Below are 17,217 nucleotides of genomic sequence, written 5' to 3' on the forward strand. Positions count from 1 at the left end.
TAGACAAGTGCATCTTCTCCAATTACCTAACTACCAAGCCTGTTGACAAAGTTTCTAACAGAGAAAACACCAACTTTTTTTTATTTATTTATTTTTTTTAACATGAAGAACAGTGTTCTGCTTTTAGATAGCAGGTAACAAAGTAATTCATTAAAGGAATACATTTCTTCACCACTTTAAGTAGGAACTTTACAATACAGACAGCTCTGCCCTAAAAGCACCTTCTATTGCAGGACACACTGCTAGAACCACCTTTTCTTCCCACCATTCAGAAGTCTCACAATAAATAAAATTCTGCAACAATTCATTTAGTTCAATTCCATGAATGGAAGAAAGTCCTCAGCAGCCTCAGATTCAACATGCAGTGTTTTAACTACTTCTGAACTTCCCAGAATTCTTTTCCCCTCCCTTAAAACACATCTTGTATAGCTTTCAAGCAGGGAATCAAAATATTCTGAAGGTAAATTATAGAACTTCTCCTGAAGAGGACTGGCTTTTTGGTCCTTCTAGAACTAAGCAGCCACAACAAAACCACTGGAAATCCTACCTTTAGGGACAACTACATCTCTTTCCCCCCACCCCAATGTTTCTCTCTCCAGTGTTTTAGGAATGCTCTTTTCACAGATAGTAAAATGCATCAGGTGACTACCTGGCCCTCCTGGCCCTCAGCCTACATTCAGGCTTCTCCACAGATTTTATTTTGTTATAGCTCATCTCTCTGAAACAATTTCCAGGAATCCCTTTCTTAATCATTCCTCAGCAATGGGCCTACAGACCCCAAAACAAAATCTCACTGTATCCCAACCATGAAACATCTTTTCTTTTGCCACTAACAGTTGGTAACATTTCACAAAAGTAAGTAACAGCCTGAGGATATTTAGTGTTTCCTGAACAATAACTGGGTTCTATCTGAGTATTCCGACCAAGAACTCTTAGATTATCTCCAAAGCACGATTACAGTAGACTGGATTTTGGACCTGTATATGTGCTCTTTATAATTGAGTATAGCCCACCTGTACAGAAGCAGCAATATTTATTTACTACTAAGCACAGACATATGCCTATTCTTTAATTCACCTCATAATACCCTCAGCTATAACTGCTCAAGAGGCACATTATTGTGGAAACTGCATTTCCAGAACTAGGGAATATGAAAGACATATGCCATCAAAACACACACCTCCTGTTTATTTTTCTCTAGTGGTACTGTAAACAACTAATAAATCTTTGTCAGTCAAAAAGAAATGCTGTTGTGACAGTCCATTATGTTAGTTCCCATACTTTCGGTATATTACAACCTTCAGTTAGCTCAGTGACCAAAATTTTACATGAAAATTGTTGACTGTGTAACAGTAGCTGTGCAAATTTTAAAGCTGTGCAAATTTTAAAGCAGCCTCTCATATTAAAACAAGCTAACTGAAAACACAAAACACTTGGCCTTCTGTGATAAGGTCATGCTAGCTCACTTTAAGTAGTTTACTCTGTTTAAAGCTTTTTACCTCCTCATCAGATGTTAAGTGTTGAACTGAAGTTTCATTTGGGCTTTGGGATAACTTTATTTCCGGCTGTACATCTGGATGGACAGACGAATCCCAGAAGTTGCACTCAGATGCCTGCTTTGTCCAGTCAAGTGCATCCCAAACTATTAACTCACCCACGTGAGAACCAGTCACAAAAGTCAAGTCTAGAGGGTGAAAAAGAAGACAACCAACCCCACACAGAAATCGCATGATATAAAAAACCCACTTCACACAAAGTTACAGCCCTAGAAAGTTAAGAGATCCCATTTTTGAGTGAAACTATGTAGAATGTGCAGTACATAACCAACTGGATAAAAACCTCTCCCTTTGAGTAAGTGCTCATTTGATTACCTAGCATAGGTCAGATGAGCAAAAGGAGATGAGCTCTCTTGTAAAATTAAAACTAGGAAGGAGAATGTTCACCAGCCACAGTGCACAGTACAGTATAGCAAAGGCAAGGAATACCACCAAAAGTATGTACAAGTATTTGAAGTTCATTTGTTGCCTATGTACAAAACTGTTCTATTCCCTGGACAAGTAGGTATGTTAGCACCCCTCAGAGACAGCAAAGTATGTCTTTGCCATAAGCAGAAATACCGATCACAAATTAAATGGATGAGTTAATGGCAAGATTGAAGTAGCTGCTCGTGAATTTGTCAATCACACGTGGAAAGGAACTGCTTCAACAATACTTAATACAGGTAGCATATTGTCTTTTTAAGCCAAATGTTGCTTCATCTTCATAATCAAAAAGGAGAAAATAATGGCAACAGGAAGTCCCAGAAACAACTATCATAGAATCCAAGTTTTCTTCTTTCCAGCTTCTTGTTACCTCTGTACCATAACCCCTTTGTGTCAATCAGGCTGACACAAATAAGCCCATGGACAAATACATGCTCCCTATCACACCAGTAATAACTCGTCCTGGGCTCTGGGGATGCTCTATAAAAAGAGTCAGGGGAGAACAAAGTAGAAGGGATTGATACCTGCAGCAGAGAAGACAGAATTTCAGGTAATAGCTCAGTATTGCCCTAATAAGCAGTAGAGATTGCATCATCTTCCAGAGCCTCTAAATAATGGGTCTACATGCAGGCCCACATCTGCACACCCAGAACTTGCAGTTACCTTGGGACTACAACTGCAAAGGATGTGGCACTGTATATTCCATTTTAAGAATCAGAAGGAACAAGAAAAAATAGCATTTTAAACTTTCCCAACACAAAGAAAATCCAGAGTTCCATCCCCATCAATGACATTGCCTCTTTTGTGCCTTTTGTATATCGTAACCTGCCTGGTTTCATTTCACTGTTAATCAATAAATAAAGCCATTATATTTTCACATTTCACTACCTTTGCAGCTACACAGGAAGGCACATCTACTAGTTATTATGTTTCACTCCAGTTAGAAGTTTGGTCCCAATAAAAACTCCATAGCTGAAATATCCCACTGGTAACTAACAAAATTAGTAACATTATAAAACAACTCTTACCATTGACACTGACTAATGACAAAATGTTATCCTGGTGGTCAACAAGACGTTTTACTTCAAGGACATTCCAACCTTCAGACCCATCATCAGAAGTAATCAACCTAAAAATTACTTCAAAGATAGAGACAGAAATTGTCTAAATAAACTTTATCATTCAGAATAAAATGTAGCTATGCTTAAGTAAAACATATCATTTTTGGAAAGACACAAACTAAAACATATTAAGTGAGACAGTACAAGATGTGCAAAGCCACTTATGACCACTCATAACACCAAAAAAATGGGAATAAAATATTTCAGTGTTATTATTAAGGCCTCTTACTACAGCAGCTATAGGATAAAACATTTCAGCCTAGTAACTCTGAAATTGAGAGAATCAGTCAACATCAGAAGCTGCAGAAAGCCAAAGTGAAAAGTATTAGACATCTTTGTGGATAAGTAAACTAAAAGCAAAACATCTTTCTTAAGGGCTCATCTGACTGAAAACTATTATTCAAAAGGATGCAATATTCTCTAGTAAGGCAATCAAGATCACCAGGAATTAAGACTTTATTTTAACCAGCCTTGGAATTTTTTTTTATGATCTCTCAAGAGCACTACAAAAGAACTGTGGGAAGTTCAGATGGAAGTTTACATTGCACACCAATGTCTGAATACAAGATGATTTTTAATTTGCTCCTGATTCTTTGATCAGAATATCAGATTGCTATTTTTCAGTTAAGTTTTTAATCATATTGAGCAAAGTCTGTTTTGCTGATTCAGTGTTCTACTTTTTCTCTTCAATTTTTTTCCATATTTTGAAATTTCAGTAATTTTATAAAACAGTCTTACTTAAAAGACTCTCCACCAGCAGCTAGCCAATGATTTACAGTTTGCATACATAGAAAACCCTGCCTCCAAGTGAGCAACAGAAACCATCACATTGTCTCTTTATAGCTTTGGACAGGATAAGGAGATCAGCAATATCTCACACTGCTGATCTTGGGATAAGGAGGCTCTAGAGAAGCCTAGCATCTGACAGCTCAGATAATGAGTTCCAGATCTTCTCCAGAAGGACAAATTTAGATCACCACAATCAGATCTGGACAGGTGGCAATAACTGTAATAACAATAACAAAGAATATAGAAAAGTTTTGTCAAGCAGATCTCAACAAAATTCCTGAATGAGATTAGTATTGTCTGCCTCTTTGTCAAATAAAGGAAAAAGGAAGAAGGTTACTAATCACACCCTAATACCATTTATTTTTCCTATACAATCCCAGCAGCATGCTCTTTACACATATCTCAGATAAGCAGCTGTTACAGAGGAACATGAACATTCAACAGAAATGCAACATACTTACTTAGCTCTTTACCGACAGCTGCTGCAACACAATTTTTAGGCAATTCAACCAAAGCACTGATACCTTTGAAAAAAATACAGGAGGTAAGGGAGAAAAGGATATTCATTGGCCACAAGAAAACACAGCAAACTCAATTCCTTATTAATAAATTTCTTCATAATCTTCCTTCCACTTAAAAGTTGTTATTATTAAAATAAAAGCATATTACCAAAACTGAAAGTTAAATGGCCTTGGAAGTGAACAGATTACCTCAGATGGAGGTACAGTCAGGAGTTTTTGTCCTGAATCCAGCAGAATTCTGAACGTCAAACTTGAGGTGAAGCTGAGAGTCAGTAATCTTTTCATTTTAAATACAGTTAAGATGTTTCTGTCTTAATGTTGGACAATATTACAGACACTGGGGTAATTATTGAGACTCTAAACATGTGCAGTACCAAAGTTGTTAGACACTGATACTATGTCGTGGTTTCAGCCCAGCCGGTAACAAAGGACCACGCGGCCGCTCGCTCACTCCTCCCGCCCCCCTCCGGTGGGATAGGGGGGAAGACAGAGGAGAGGAAAAAAAAAAACAAACCTGGAACCTCGAGGGTTGAGATAAAGGCAGTTTACTGGAACAACACAAAGAAATTGCAACAACAACAACGGTACTAATGAAAAAGTATACAAAAAGAGTGATGCACAGTGCAACTGCTCACCACCCGGGACCTGACGCTCTGCCACTTCCCCCACCGAAAAGAAGAGCCCACCCCCCGGCCCGCTCCCCCTTTATATACTGAGCATGATGTCACATGGTATGGAATAGCTCCTTGGCCAGTTCAGGTCAGCTGCCCCGGCTATGCCCCCCACCTCCCAGGTTCCTGTAAAAAAAAATTAACTCTATCCCAGCTGAACCCAGGACATACTACTACAGCACACATGATACTAGAATATTGTGCAGAGCCAGCTGAAGAGAATAGGGTACAAGATAAAATGTCCAACTTGCTGTTACTGTGCCTTCCTCCAGCACAGAATTTCCCCAGTCTGTGCTGCCACACCATTAAAAGAAAATTCCCCAAGGAATAAGTAATCTGTCTCTTTCCCCACAAAGGAAGCAGGGGATTAGGAGGAAAGGGAGGGCCCATGCTGCACATCACATGACCCCTAGTACAAAAATTTCAATAGCACCTCATGCTAAGCCTTACACCACCACTTCCAACTAGCACTTGGCATGGTATTTCGTACTAAACCAAAAGAAGTATTAATACCCTCAAAGATTCAGAAGGTTTTGCCTACCACTACTCCATTCTGTGACAAAAATAAGGAAAATATTGGTTCCAACTTTGAATCTGATTCACAGCTTCGTAGGTGTCTTTGTAAAGTATGGCAATAACATGTCACAATTTTCTTCACATGGACAGATGATATATAAGCTTACTAATAGAAAACCATGACTGACATTGAGTTCTGATTACATTTACTGTATTTCTATCAAAACCTGCATTTTCTACATCAAAAGTACTGATCCTTAATAATAAAAAGAAATCTTTACTGCTCTACTACTACAAAGCTTTACTTAGGACTAATAAAACTCCCGCTTGTTCCCAGAGAAAGCCAGCCAAAGGATCCACATTACAGCAAACACGTATAAACCAGCATCCAAGGTCCAGCCCTGTAAGTCCAAGCTAATGTACAGGTACTGAGATCTCACAAATTCTAAAATTCACACAGCACAGGAGATTAAAAGTGGTCTTAATTCTAAATCAATTCTGACATTAAAAAAAAAAAAAAAAAAGAGAGAGAATGTCTCTAATACATGATGTTATCATTGGAATTAAAGAGAATTTGCCAAGTTGGTTTTGCATCATTATACAGATCCATTTTACTTACACTTTAACAGTTATAATGAGTCATTTACATTTTTACCTGCATCAGTAAGATGACTGGTCTTACACAAGAGATCTAATTTTCGGTTCCAAACACACAGATCACTCCCTCCAGACAACCATACATCCAGTCTTTGAAGAACTGTCAAACACTGCAGAACAAAAATCAGATATATGTCCCCTGCAAAACTTCTACAGGGAATTTCTCAGCGAAATGATCATGAGCTTTAGCTAAAGCTGTAAGTACTACGAAATACAGTATTAAGGTGTCACTACCGTGAGAAATATAGATTTAATTACACACTATATGTTACATTTTTCCATCAACAAAGCAAAAACCTGATTTTTCAGTGATTTTTTTCTATTACTAACATTCAAGAACTAGTTTGACTGAAGGTTGCCTTTTCCAACACAGTAACAAAACCAAGCCATAAAATTACCTTTGTTCTACATCCTTTCAAAAAAAAAAACCAAAACACCAAAAAAACCCCCCACAAAAAAAACCCCAACAAACCCTGAGATATCAAGAGTTCCAAGACCAAATTAAGATTGTGCCCACTTCTCAGCCACTCATTATGTACCTGTTCCTAAACCAAACACTGCTGTTCATTTTAACACACCTGCCCATATGGCCCATGAGCCATACATGATAGATTCTCTTATACAACAAAACAACAGACATCCCTAGGGTTTCATCAGCCTACCTTTACAGTGGAATGGAAACATGACACTTTCTGAACTTGTCTGCCACTAGTGCAGTCCCAAACCTGACTTAATTCATTAAGGAAACTGAAAGGTTTTTATATATTATAAATGTAACTGCTGTGTTTGTAACTAAATGACAGATTGGGAAATAGGTATGCAGAGACTCAAGTCTTATTGGCCAAAAAGACTTATTAATAAAGGTCTGTTATGGATTCATTTTTGTAGCAAGGATTGCATCTACTTCTGAGCAACAACTAGCAAAATCATAGTGTAATCCAATTATACCTACTGGATCAACCAATAAATTTAAACAACCTGCAGCCTGTCTCAATGCTACCTTTAAAAGTAACAACCAACAAAAAGCCCATAGAAATTTGAATCCTCTCCAGAGCTAAGGATACAATAACTGTTCTATCAGCTGATGCTGTTAAAATCAAATGGTTTTTTTCTTCAGAAGCATCTGACGAAGAAAATGGTGCTATAGCTGTAATTTTGTGTGTGTGTCCACGAAGTTCAAAAAGTTTTTCTCCAGTCTGAAAAATAAAAACATGGAAAACTAAAGGTAAAATTTGGAAAATGCCTACTATAGCATATGACGTAGGTACCAAATGACTTTTGAAAGCAAGAATTTCTAAGAGTTTAAAAATCTCCCTTTCTAAAGTAATTTATGGATTTACTTCTTACTATCTTCAACACTGTTCAATACTCGGAATTAAATAACCTATTAAGTGTAAAGTTGTAGTATGTAATATAAATTACTCTAAGACTGAAAAAAAACCCTAACCTCTAAGAACCATTAAAAACTAAGTTCTCGTTTCATTTTAATGCAAATATTGGCCATTCACCCTTTTTAACAGATACTACAATAATTCAGATTTGTTGACAAACCCTCTCTTTAAAAAGTAATCTTTTTTATTTTAATTATTAGAAAAATTTGACCCATCTTTATGGCAAACACAGTACTGCGAATTTCCTGACAGCTTTATTTAGTATGTACATTATCAACAGCTTCAATCTGGTGGTTTAGATAGGGCAGAAGTAGCTGCAGTTATTTAGTTAGATGGCAAAACCCTACAAACAAACATGCAGAGCTGGCATTTTAAACATGCTATTAAAATATAGGGTACTTATAACTGTAAGTTTCTTTACACTTGTGGCTTAAGTTTTTAAATTAAAACTACAAATTATTTGCTTTAACAAAACCATAATAAAAATCCTACAGAAGTAGAAAATGGAACTCAGTTCCTAAGCTGGGTATCTAAATGCAGTTCACATTCACAAACTGCTCAGAACACTGAGTATATATAGTCACATACATGGTTCTGAATATTCAAAACACCATTTCCTTTTCCAAATCATAGAATTATAAAAGGCCTTCAACAACAGCAAAGCACTAACTGCAACTGCTCAAAAGAGAGGAAAATTTTCCAGTTCCCCTTCTGTATTTTAAAATTACACCATCATAAATGTCACATCAATTTTTGAGAAGGTTTCTAAAAAGTTAAGAGTCTCAGATTTCTTTCTGCCTTAATTGGAATGTTTGATACTCACAGTTTAGACATCACAGTATGTGTCCCTTTTAGACTTCCTACTGAACAACCTAACTTGTATACTAGCCCTCCTTAACACAGGTCTAAAGGGCATCCCTCCGCTACAATTCTGTCAATGATATGGAGACAGACATCAGAAGAGCAGAACAGTGGGTATCACACAGAACACTATTTCCATGATAAAACTAATGTCTTAGTAAGGTTTTCAAAAGTTATAAGATTTTTATCACAGCAAGCAATTAAGTGTTCCTGCACTGCATGACATGTTTAACTTCTGCTGACTTTGCTGTCTTTCCAATGCAGTTTTGTGTTAGCTCTCCATTTAGTCTAACCAGTTATACCACAAAAAGATATTGCTAACGGAGCCACTGAAATGTACTTAAAACTTAAGTATATATATATACATACATCTTGGCAGGATTGGCACCTTGCTACATATTTGTTGAGTTACTAGTCAACACTTCAGTGTTCATAGCAAACGCTGAATGTATTTTAAAAGAAGAATTAAAGCCACACGTTCATATACACTTCTGCTTTTCACATCACCATTTCATCTCAAATCTGTCTAAAATCACTATGTTTTCCCAAAACATTCTAACTTTTAAAACTTACTGTTCTTTGGGTTCATACAACTTTTACTTCCCTAGCTCTCCTTTGTAAACTAAGATTTGACAGACCGCCTCCACTTACATATTTTCAAACAGTAGCTCTGCAACAATTCTTTCTTACTTTGCTTTTTTGCTACTAGACATTGCTAACTCCTCTCCCCAGCTTCTATCCTCTCCAGAGCACACAAGCTAGGTCCCCAAAAAAGAGCTAACCTGAGCATTCCACAGAAATATGATTCCATCATCTCCTGCAGATGCAAACCTGGGAAAAAAAAAAAAGAAAGAAAAAAAAGCTGTGAAAACTTCAATATAGGATAATGTAATGGAAAAGCAGTGAAGAGTAATGTAAGAAAAATATTTACAAGATATATCAGACTCTGGCTTTAAAGAATAAACAGGTATTCATAAATCCCAATTACAGTTTATAAACTGAAGTCAGTACATTTAAATAGGTGTTTATCAACATATACTTAATATAAGAACAAGGCTTAAGAATTCCAATACAAGTTATTATAAATAGAATCCCACATTACAGAACCAATTCTCTTGTTTAAAAATATGAGATCTTACACACCAAATAACAGCAAATTCTAAAACCAAATACTATTAGTCAGACCCAACTGACTGCAAGACATCTAACAAGTTAGAAACCACTCATCTGAGTTCAGCCCAGGAGTAGAGGCACCCAGTACTTAACATGATACTTTACACTGTGGCTTAAAGAACTCCCAAAGGGAGTGCATTTAAGGTAGTAAATTTGACTTCTAAAAATACAGCTGGAAGGTATACCATATGAGGAAAAAACAGGTTCATATTAGTGTGTTAAACTCATATTAACAAAGTCTGACCTAAATTCAACCTTCTTCCCTATGCTAGAGTGAATATCTAACCATCTGCTTACATTTGCACCTTATCACCACCACAGCTACAGTGTAGCTGGAGCACACATCCCAGCTACCCCAGCAAAGGCATACTATGAGCTGAGAAAGCCTAGAACAGAAGCAAGACCTTCCATAGAAAACTGAATTCAGTTGTTACTTGCAAATATACTTGCCTTCTGATTTTTAACTGTTGTTTTAAGCCTTCACCAAGGGCTAAACAATTAATATTTAGAGAACTAACTAAGATTTGTACTATGTGCAAAAAAGTCATGAAGAAGAGAGGTTACATCACTTCTGAATTTTTTTTTGTTACCCGCAGTGAATGGTTTCACTAACTATAGACATGTCCTTTCTTTTAGACTCTGCAGTTACAATGTTTGTGAAACTTGCTAACAGAGTAAATTTTCAGGCATAAAGCCATAGGGGTTTTTCGCCACCCTCTTTCTTCCACATATCCTCCTGGTTTGTTCTATTATAGTGTAAAAAAAACCTGTAAGCTGTACTTTCTTTATAGCTTTCATTATTTTATATCCAATTTAAAAAGATTAGAGCAAAAAACAACCTCCCATGCATACCTCTGATAACATTAATTTCTTACCTTTTGTTGCCTTTTAGCTCTATTGTACCTTGTTTTGTCACAATGTCAAGAACTTAAAAGAGCAATACTCTCACAATTCAGCAATAACCCTTTAAATTCTAGTTCCTTTCTTGAGTAATACTGGAGCTGTGTGCCACTTGAACAAAATTCTGGGAAGAAAACTGGTGTTTGAAAGAAGGCATGAGAGTAATTCATCAACACAGAAGTTTCAATAGAGTGCTGCTTTGTGTATTTTACTCCTCATCTTCTAACCAGGATTTCTGTTTAAATATAAAGGTATACTGTAGAGTCAGTTACCCTACAGCTATGTTCTGTTCACCAAAGTGAAGATTCATGGGTCACCTGATTCTTTTCCAGTCATGATCACCATTATCTACAACCTTGTCTGTTTCCTGAAGGAGCAAGGAATGGTCAAATAAGCAACAAAAAAAAGCTATTCTTAAAATGTATTATGAACTCTGTTTAGTTTAATGTGCCAAATGCTAGAGTATTATGTGTAATTTTATCTCAGTCCATTTTTTTGAAGGCTTTTGCTGTGCCTTAGCCTTCTTTAGTGATCTTCCAATCAATATGACCCTTACTTCATGTTCAAAAAGTACAAGAGAAAAGGAGGAAAAAAAAACCCAAAGAAACAGCTTTCTGTTACATTTATACAGGATTTATTTAGTATCTTCAAAAACCAATCTGAGAAAATTTTCCACTCACTGGTTTTAGCTGAGCCACTGAGAAAACAAGAAAATCCTTCTGCAAAATTCTCAATAAGATGATATTATCTAAAGACCTGAAGCGTGAAACCTGGCTTACAATAGTTGACAAAAAGCACACAATGGAATAGCTACAGAAACTAAGTAAAAGCATTTCAGAAGCTGAGTAACAATACTAATTTTACTGAAAAGAATCAAGTGAAAAATATTATCAGCTGTTTAACAATCCAGAAACTACCATATTCTTGATAAATAAAACCTCTGAATTACTGTCCAGTGAAGCAACTCTATTAAACTCCTCAAACTCTCAGATTATTAACCAGCTATATAATTCACACCTTATCCATATGCTATTTTATAACTTGTCTTCATGCGGTCATCCAGGCTTTAGTTTTACACTGATTACCATTAGTTTAGCTTCAATAATCTACCTGCGACCATACAATGAAGCCCCAAATGGTAAAAAATTTCTTTGCATGAGACAGTGCAAGCAATCTAAGACTATTCTGGTATTTCTACAAAGATCAATTACATTTATTGAGTATGTGTTTTGGAAAAAATGTACTCTGAGGAAAGGTTATTTTAATAACTTGTCTGGGGAAAAAAAGGACTGAAAAAAGGCAGAAGATTCTTCTATTTTTATATGAATCTTCTGGTGGATTACTACAATGTAGAAAAATAAACTTTATGGTAATGCATGTAACTTTTTTGATATATATATTTATGACATTACAAATGAAAACTGGCAAGCTAAAAATTCTCCATGGATTCTTCTGTGTAATTTATTTTTTTCTTTACACAAAATTATTAGAAAATAAGATTCTGCAGGCATCCAAATTTTGAAGATACCACCTGCCCAATCATGAGGAAGGACAGAACTTTCCTTCACAAAACACCTGCAAGGATATAAACCAAACTCTTACCCATGTTAACTATGTAGTGTTTTGATGAATATATTAGAAATCCCCTTCTGTGCCTAATCCATAAAAGATACAGATTACCACAGCTCCTTAACAGAGAGACTCTTGCCTATTACTAACGTTCTTAGTTCTAAAGGTTTTCTATTTAATTGTCCACATCAGCCAAGAGTCACTACACTTATTATTGACTAAAGGCTTCAGAACCTTCCTTTTAAGGCGGATAAATATTTCCTCTCTTGCAGGATTAAGTTAAATTAGAGAACACGCAAGGCTAATTTAGACAACGCTAGGACAGAAACCAGGTCGTAATGTAAAACTAGCATAATTCGTTCTCTCAGTCACACTTCCAAAGTGACAGTGGGAACTAAGAACAGAAAAGATAAAGATTATCAAGGAATATACAAAAAAAAGTGCACAAAGCTAAAAATTGGACAAGAGAAACAAAGGAACTGTCAGGTTTCAAAGAAGTACAGCAAGTTGAACAAGATCAAATTGGAGGAGATACATAACACAGAGATTAGGCGTATGTTGAATTTTACTAAGTAGTCATTCTGAATAAAGTGGTGAAAATTTCAAAATTTGAGAACTTCAGAAAAAAGTTCATTAACTGAAGCTCAAGTGAACTAAGCCCTAAGAGTATCAGAAGAAAGTGTAAAAAAAGATTGGAAAGAAAGGAACAGCAACATTCAATATTGTTAAGAATGTCATGTTCAGTTGCTACAGTGTATCTGTAGGAGTCTACTACATTCTTCTGTAGAACCAAAAGGTGAAATAACAGCTGTCCTCAATTAAAAAACATAAAACATATGCATTCACTCAGAACAGAAGCCGATACTACTGCATACTGTCCTGAGAGAAAATGTGTGTTTGCATGCACAGAACATTCCCCCCAGGAAAAGCCTGAAAAAGAAAGGCTGAATTAGCTAAAGGCATTTCTTTCAAACAAATGAATTTGTACCAAGAAACATAACTCCACCACCATTATTTTCTCATGAAAGTATAACTTACATGAGAAGCCAAAAAATGTAGTAACATACAAAGAAAAGGGAGTGTTCACCCCTTGCCTTTTTTAACTCCAGGCTTTTCCTGCCCTCCCCCACCAAAAATAAAAAGACAGGATTAAAACTATTACTACATTTTCATAAATATTCTCTAAAGTACTGCCAATGCTGTGAAACAATTTGAAATGCAATTTCATACCTGCAATCATCTATTTGCACTAGAAATCGTACTATATCTTGATGACCTTTCAACACAAGGAGCTCTGTGTAAGGATTCTGTATTTGTTCTTCACCAATTGTCTGTACAGATGATTTCTAAAATTCATAAAAAAAGAATAAAATTTATATTGTACTGACATAATTATTTTCATCAGGTCTTTGCAATGTCTAACAATCTACATACAGACTCGTGTGAATGTATAGTTGAAGTTAAATTAAGTTTCTGAAATATTATTTTGATTTAATGAAAATCATTACAAAAAATAATTTCTTATTATTTCAAGTAAATATCTTTCTATAGCATGTACTTTATAATATAGCATTTTCTGTTTAACAAAAACATTTTGTACTGCTTTAATCACTGATACACCAAGATGAAAACCCACCAGTTTAGTCATGAGCTGTCATGTGGAGCCAGCTTCATGACTCAATTCACCATACATTCAGTTTTTCATTAAATTACACCTCTTCCAAGAGGTCTGAGAACCTCTCATATCTTTCATCTACCATTCAATTTTAAAATCCTATATAAAGATGACATATTTAAAATAAATAAGAATAAATGCTGTTGTGTTACATAATATATATCATCCGTTGGGACTCATAAAAGCAAACCACTTAAAAAAACATAGAGAATGATTAATCATTTTATAGAACAGCATCTGCAATTACCCCCAACTAGACTATTAATTAAAAGAACAATCAATCACTCAGAGCAAGCTGATCACCAGGCAGGCTCAATAAAATATCACATAGAACTGCGGTATCATCAGTTTGTTTCAACAGAAAACTTTTTTTGCATACAAGGTCTTCCACATTCTGGAACAACTTGCTATTAGATATTATTAAAAAAAAAAAAAAAATCTAAATAGCTCAGTAGTAACACAGTGACAGCACTCTCCTCCTTCTAGATTTATTTTACATGACAGCCAACATCATCTTACTTCCAGGACTGTCTCTTCTTTGAGGACTTCAACAGAACCTACACTGTAAAACTGTAATTACTGAACACTGTACAACATGCAGCGCACATGACAGGTAATCCTACGTGAAAGACAAACATATGATCCTCAGAAACTTCAACAGTTTCTTGCAGGAATAATAAATTATTTTCTATTATTTCGGTATTGGTACTATGATACTATTCTTCAGAAATTAAGAATGGCTAAGTTAATAAATAGGGAAAGAAATATGTGTTTATTTTTAAAATTAAGAGGTTGTCAAAATGCTAGTTCTTGTGATTTTATCTTGGTTTTGTGCTATCTGATGCATTTCATGAAGCAACTGTTCCTCATTTTATGCAATTATGTGAGAATAGCAGTTCCCATTTAAAATAACGCAAGCAGAGTCTGCATGGTTATAAAGAAAAGTTAGACAAACATGGAAACTTGGAGTTCAGCTATCAAAAGCTAATCAAAACATTCCTTTAAAAAAATTGAGTCTTCTAAAAATCCTAAGCAAATCTCAGCATCACTCAATGACATTAGCAATACCGTAGTTCAGGAGATTTCCGTTTTTATTTACCAATAGACACATACATTCACAAAACAATTGTAACACCACTTTGAAAAAGTCAGAATCTGTAACATTAACATCCCAACTCTATATTCTGTTATTGGCTCCTATTCAGTACAAAACAGTGGTACTTCTTTTGAACAATGTGTCTTATCTTATTTTTTCTTAATTCTAAGAACACCTGTGAATATTGAAAGGTACAGTGCTGATGAAGTACTACAGATAACAACAAAATAACAGTTTTCCCCCCAGTACTGTCATACAACAAGCTATGCTCTCTTGAGATCTTCATTAATAGTTACCTAAGTGTTGAGTTACGTGTGCATTCTTCCTCTGATGAAATACATTTTGAGATAAGCTATTAATTGAACTCTCTTGTAGGAACACTACAGTTTTAGAAGAGAAAGTTAGACACTGATGCTAATGGAATCCACTCCCAACTTGCATGTCTTTATGCATCACTACAATAATCAGTGAAAACAACACAACATTCATCTCTGCTTCAGAACTTCCTATAACCCCTGTGATTTGAGTTTAAAAGCAGGATTTTCAAAAGCAATTCACCAAAAATATGGATACAAGAGTATACAGACATACTTATGTATGTATCGTGGTGCACGATAAATTAGTTTATATGGACCATGATGCTACTGCAGTTAGACTGCTCCCATTACCACAGCCAACCTGCTTACGACATACACTATGGCCACCAATTGAAGAGATTCAGGATCTTAAGTCCGAATGATTTTCAATTGCATAGTAAAAAAAGAAATGGGTAAGGAGAAATTTATATTTCATTACTTTAGGACAGCTTTGCCAGAGGCCTTCTCTATTCTCCCAATGCAATGTCACTCTTAATACACTGGTCTCTTCATGACCGGCTGAAGCCATAGCACATGAAACAAACACTCTAAGTCCATAGCCCACACACTGCTATGCACCTCCTTATCTATTTAAGGAGATTACAGAGAGAATTAATGGTTATGAAGAAGATCTTTAGATGAAACCGTATTACATAATGTAGGAAAAAAAGAACAAAAAGCATTTAGGCACTAACCCTTGTCAATATGTGTTATTCAGTTTTTCCACAGAGAAGTAAAATGATCGCCATCATTCAGCAAACCAGTGGTAGCAATGGGAACAGAAGTCCTGTGGACTGGGTTTAACCAAGCTACGAATGGCAGAATGGAAGAACTGGACCACACCTTGACTCACGCTCATGCTTAATTAAATCACAGTATAACTAAACCATAGCCAGAGTTTAAACTTTGGAGAGGGACACACACCAACGTCATTTTCTAGCACACCTTAGAAAGCTGTTGCATACTTCCTGTCTTTCTTTTAAAAACAACTGCACACAAAGCTGCTAAATATGACTGCAATACAATGAACATTTTGACTGATGACAAAGGTCAGAGGCATTCCCAAACATCGTCATTCCAAATTGGTACAGACCCAAACTTCCACCAAAGTAACTACTGGCATTTTAAATCAACCATGATATTGTCATGACTTACTCATGTACAGCAGCTGAGAAATAATTACTTCCTCATAGTTGCCTAGATTACAAAAGCACTAAGTGTAAGGAGCCCAGTAACAGTGTTAATTGACTCTTGTTAAGTCCAGGCTGAGAACTTCAGCAGACTTTTAGGGACAAGAAAATCCCAGTAAACTCTCCCTCAAATCCAGTAAAACTCGTTCTGAGCAAGGCAACAGGAAGGATGTCAGTGTTCAGTGCACTGCACAGCCCTGGTTTATTTTACAGATGAGAAACTAAGACGAAATGCTAGAAGACTACTACAAACTACAACCAGGCCACATTCACGACCTAAAATTTACATTATCGACCGGGGAGTCCCGAGGGCAGGACTCCATATGCTTGCAAGCTATGCAACACAACCCCCACTTGCCCAGGACGCGCAGAGCAGGAGGAAGCCGGGACGCTCCCGACAGGGACCGGTCCCAAACCCTTCAGCTCCGGCCCAACCTCAGCCGGGGGGTTCTGACGTTTGCTTTTACGTTTTTTTCACCTCTCCTCTTTCTCTTCAACGACGCTGGTAACCCTTTCTAACAGCCGGAAAGTCTCACAGGCTGCCAGCTAGCCCTGAATTCGGCCCCTCGCTCCGGAGAGCCCAGCGGAGGGCCCAGTCGCGCTGCCCGGGGACAGCAGACCCGCCCCGCCGGAAAGGCCTCGCCCAGCACTCCCCTTCCTCACAGCGCTCCCCCCCCAGGCCTACAGCTGCCCAGGTCCCTCCACCGGCGCCGTGCTCCGTGAGGGCGGCTGTCCCCCCCGGCAGCCCC

At 36.7% G+C, this 17,217-nt stretch overlaps 1 protein-coding gene across 1 annotated transcript in view; it reads right to left on the reverse strand.

Annotated features, from left to right (window-relative positions):
- WDR41 (WD repeat domain 41) overlaps positions 1-17,217 on the reverse strand; it is a 61,768-nt gene that overhangs the window by 10,334 nt on the left and 34,217 nt on the right. The window contains exons 2-9 of the mRNA XM_010582875.1: positions 13,382-13,497; positions 9,292-9,340; positions 7,322-7,453; positions 6,920-6,982; positions 6,256-6,367; positions 4,354-4,416; positions 3,011-3,121; positions 1,500-1,684 (exon numbers count right to left, since the gene is read on the reverse strand). Of these exons, the coding sequence (XP_010581177.1) occupies positions 1,500-1,684; positions 3,011-3,121; positions 4,354-4,416; positions 6,256-6,367; positions 6,920-6,982; positions 7,322-7,453; positions 9,292-9,340; positions 13,382-13,497 (831 nt within the window). The remainder of the gene's footprint in view (positions 1-1,499; positions 1,685-3,010; positions 3,122-4,353; positions 4,417-6,255; positions 6,368-6,919; positions 6,983-7,321; positions 7,454-9,291; positions 9,341-13,381; positions 13,498-17,217) is intronic.

The sequence above is a fragment of the Haliaeetus leucocephalus genome, unplaced genomic scaffold, assembly GCF_000737465.1.
Source record: "Haliaeetus leucocephalus isolate CR32 unplaced genomic scaffold, Haliaeetus_leucocephalus-4.0 Scaffold849, whole genome shotgun sequence".
In the NCBI taxonomy this organism is placed as follows: domain Eukaryota; kingdom Metazoa; phylum Chordata; class Aves; order Accipitriformes; family Accipitridae; genus Haliaeetus; species Haliaeetus leucocephalus.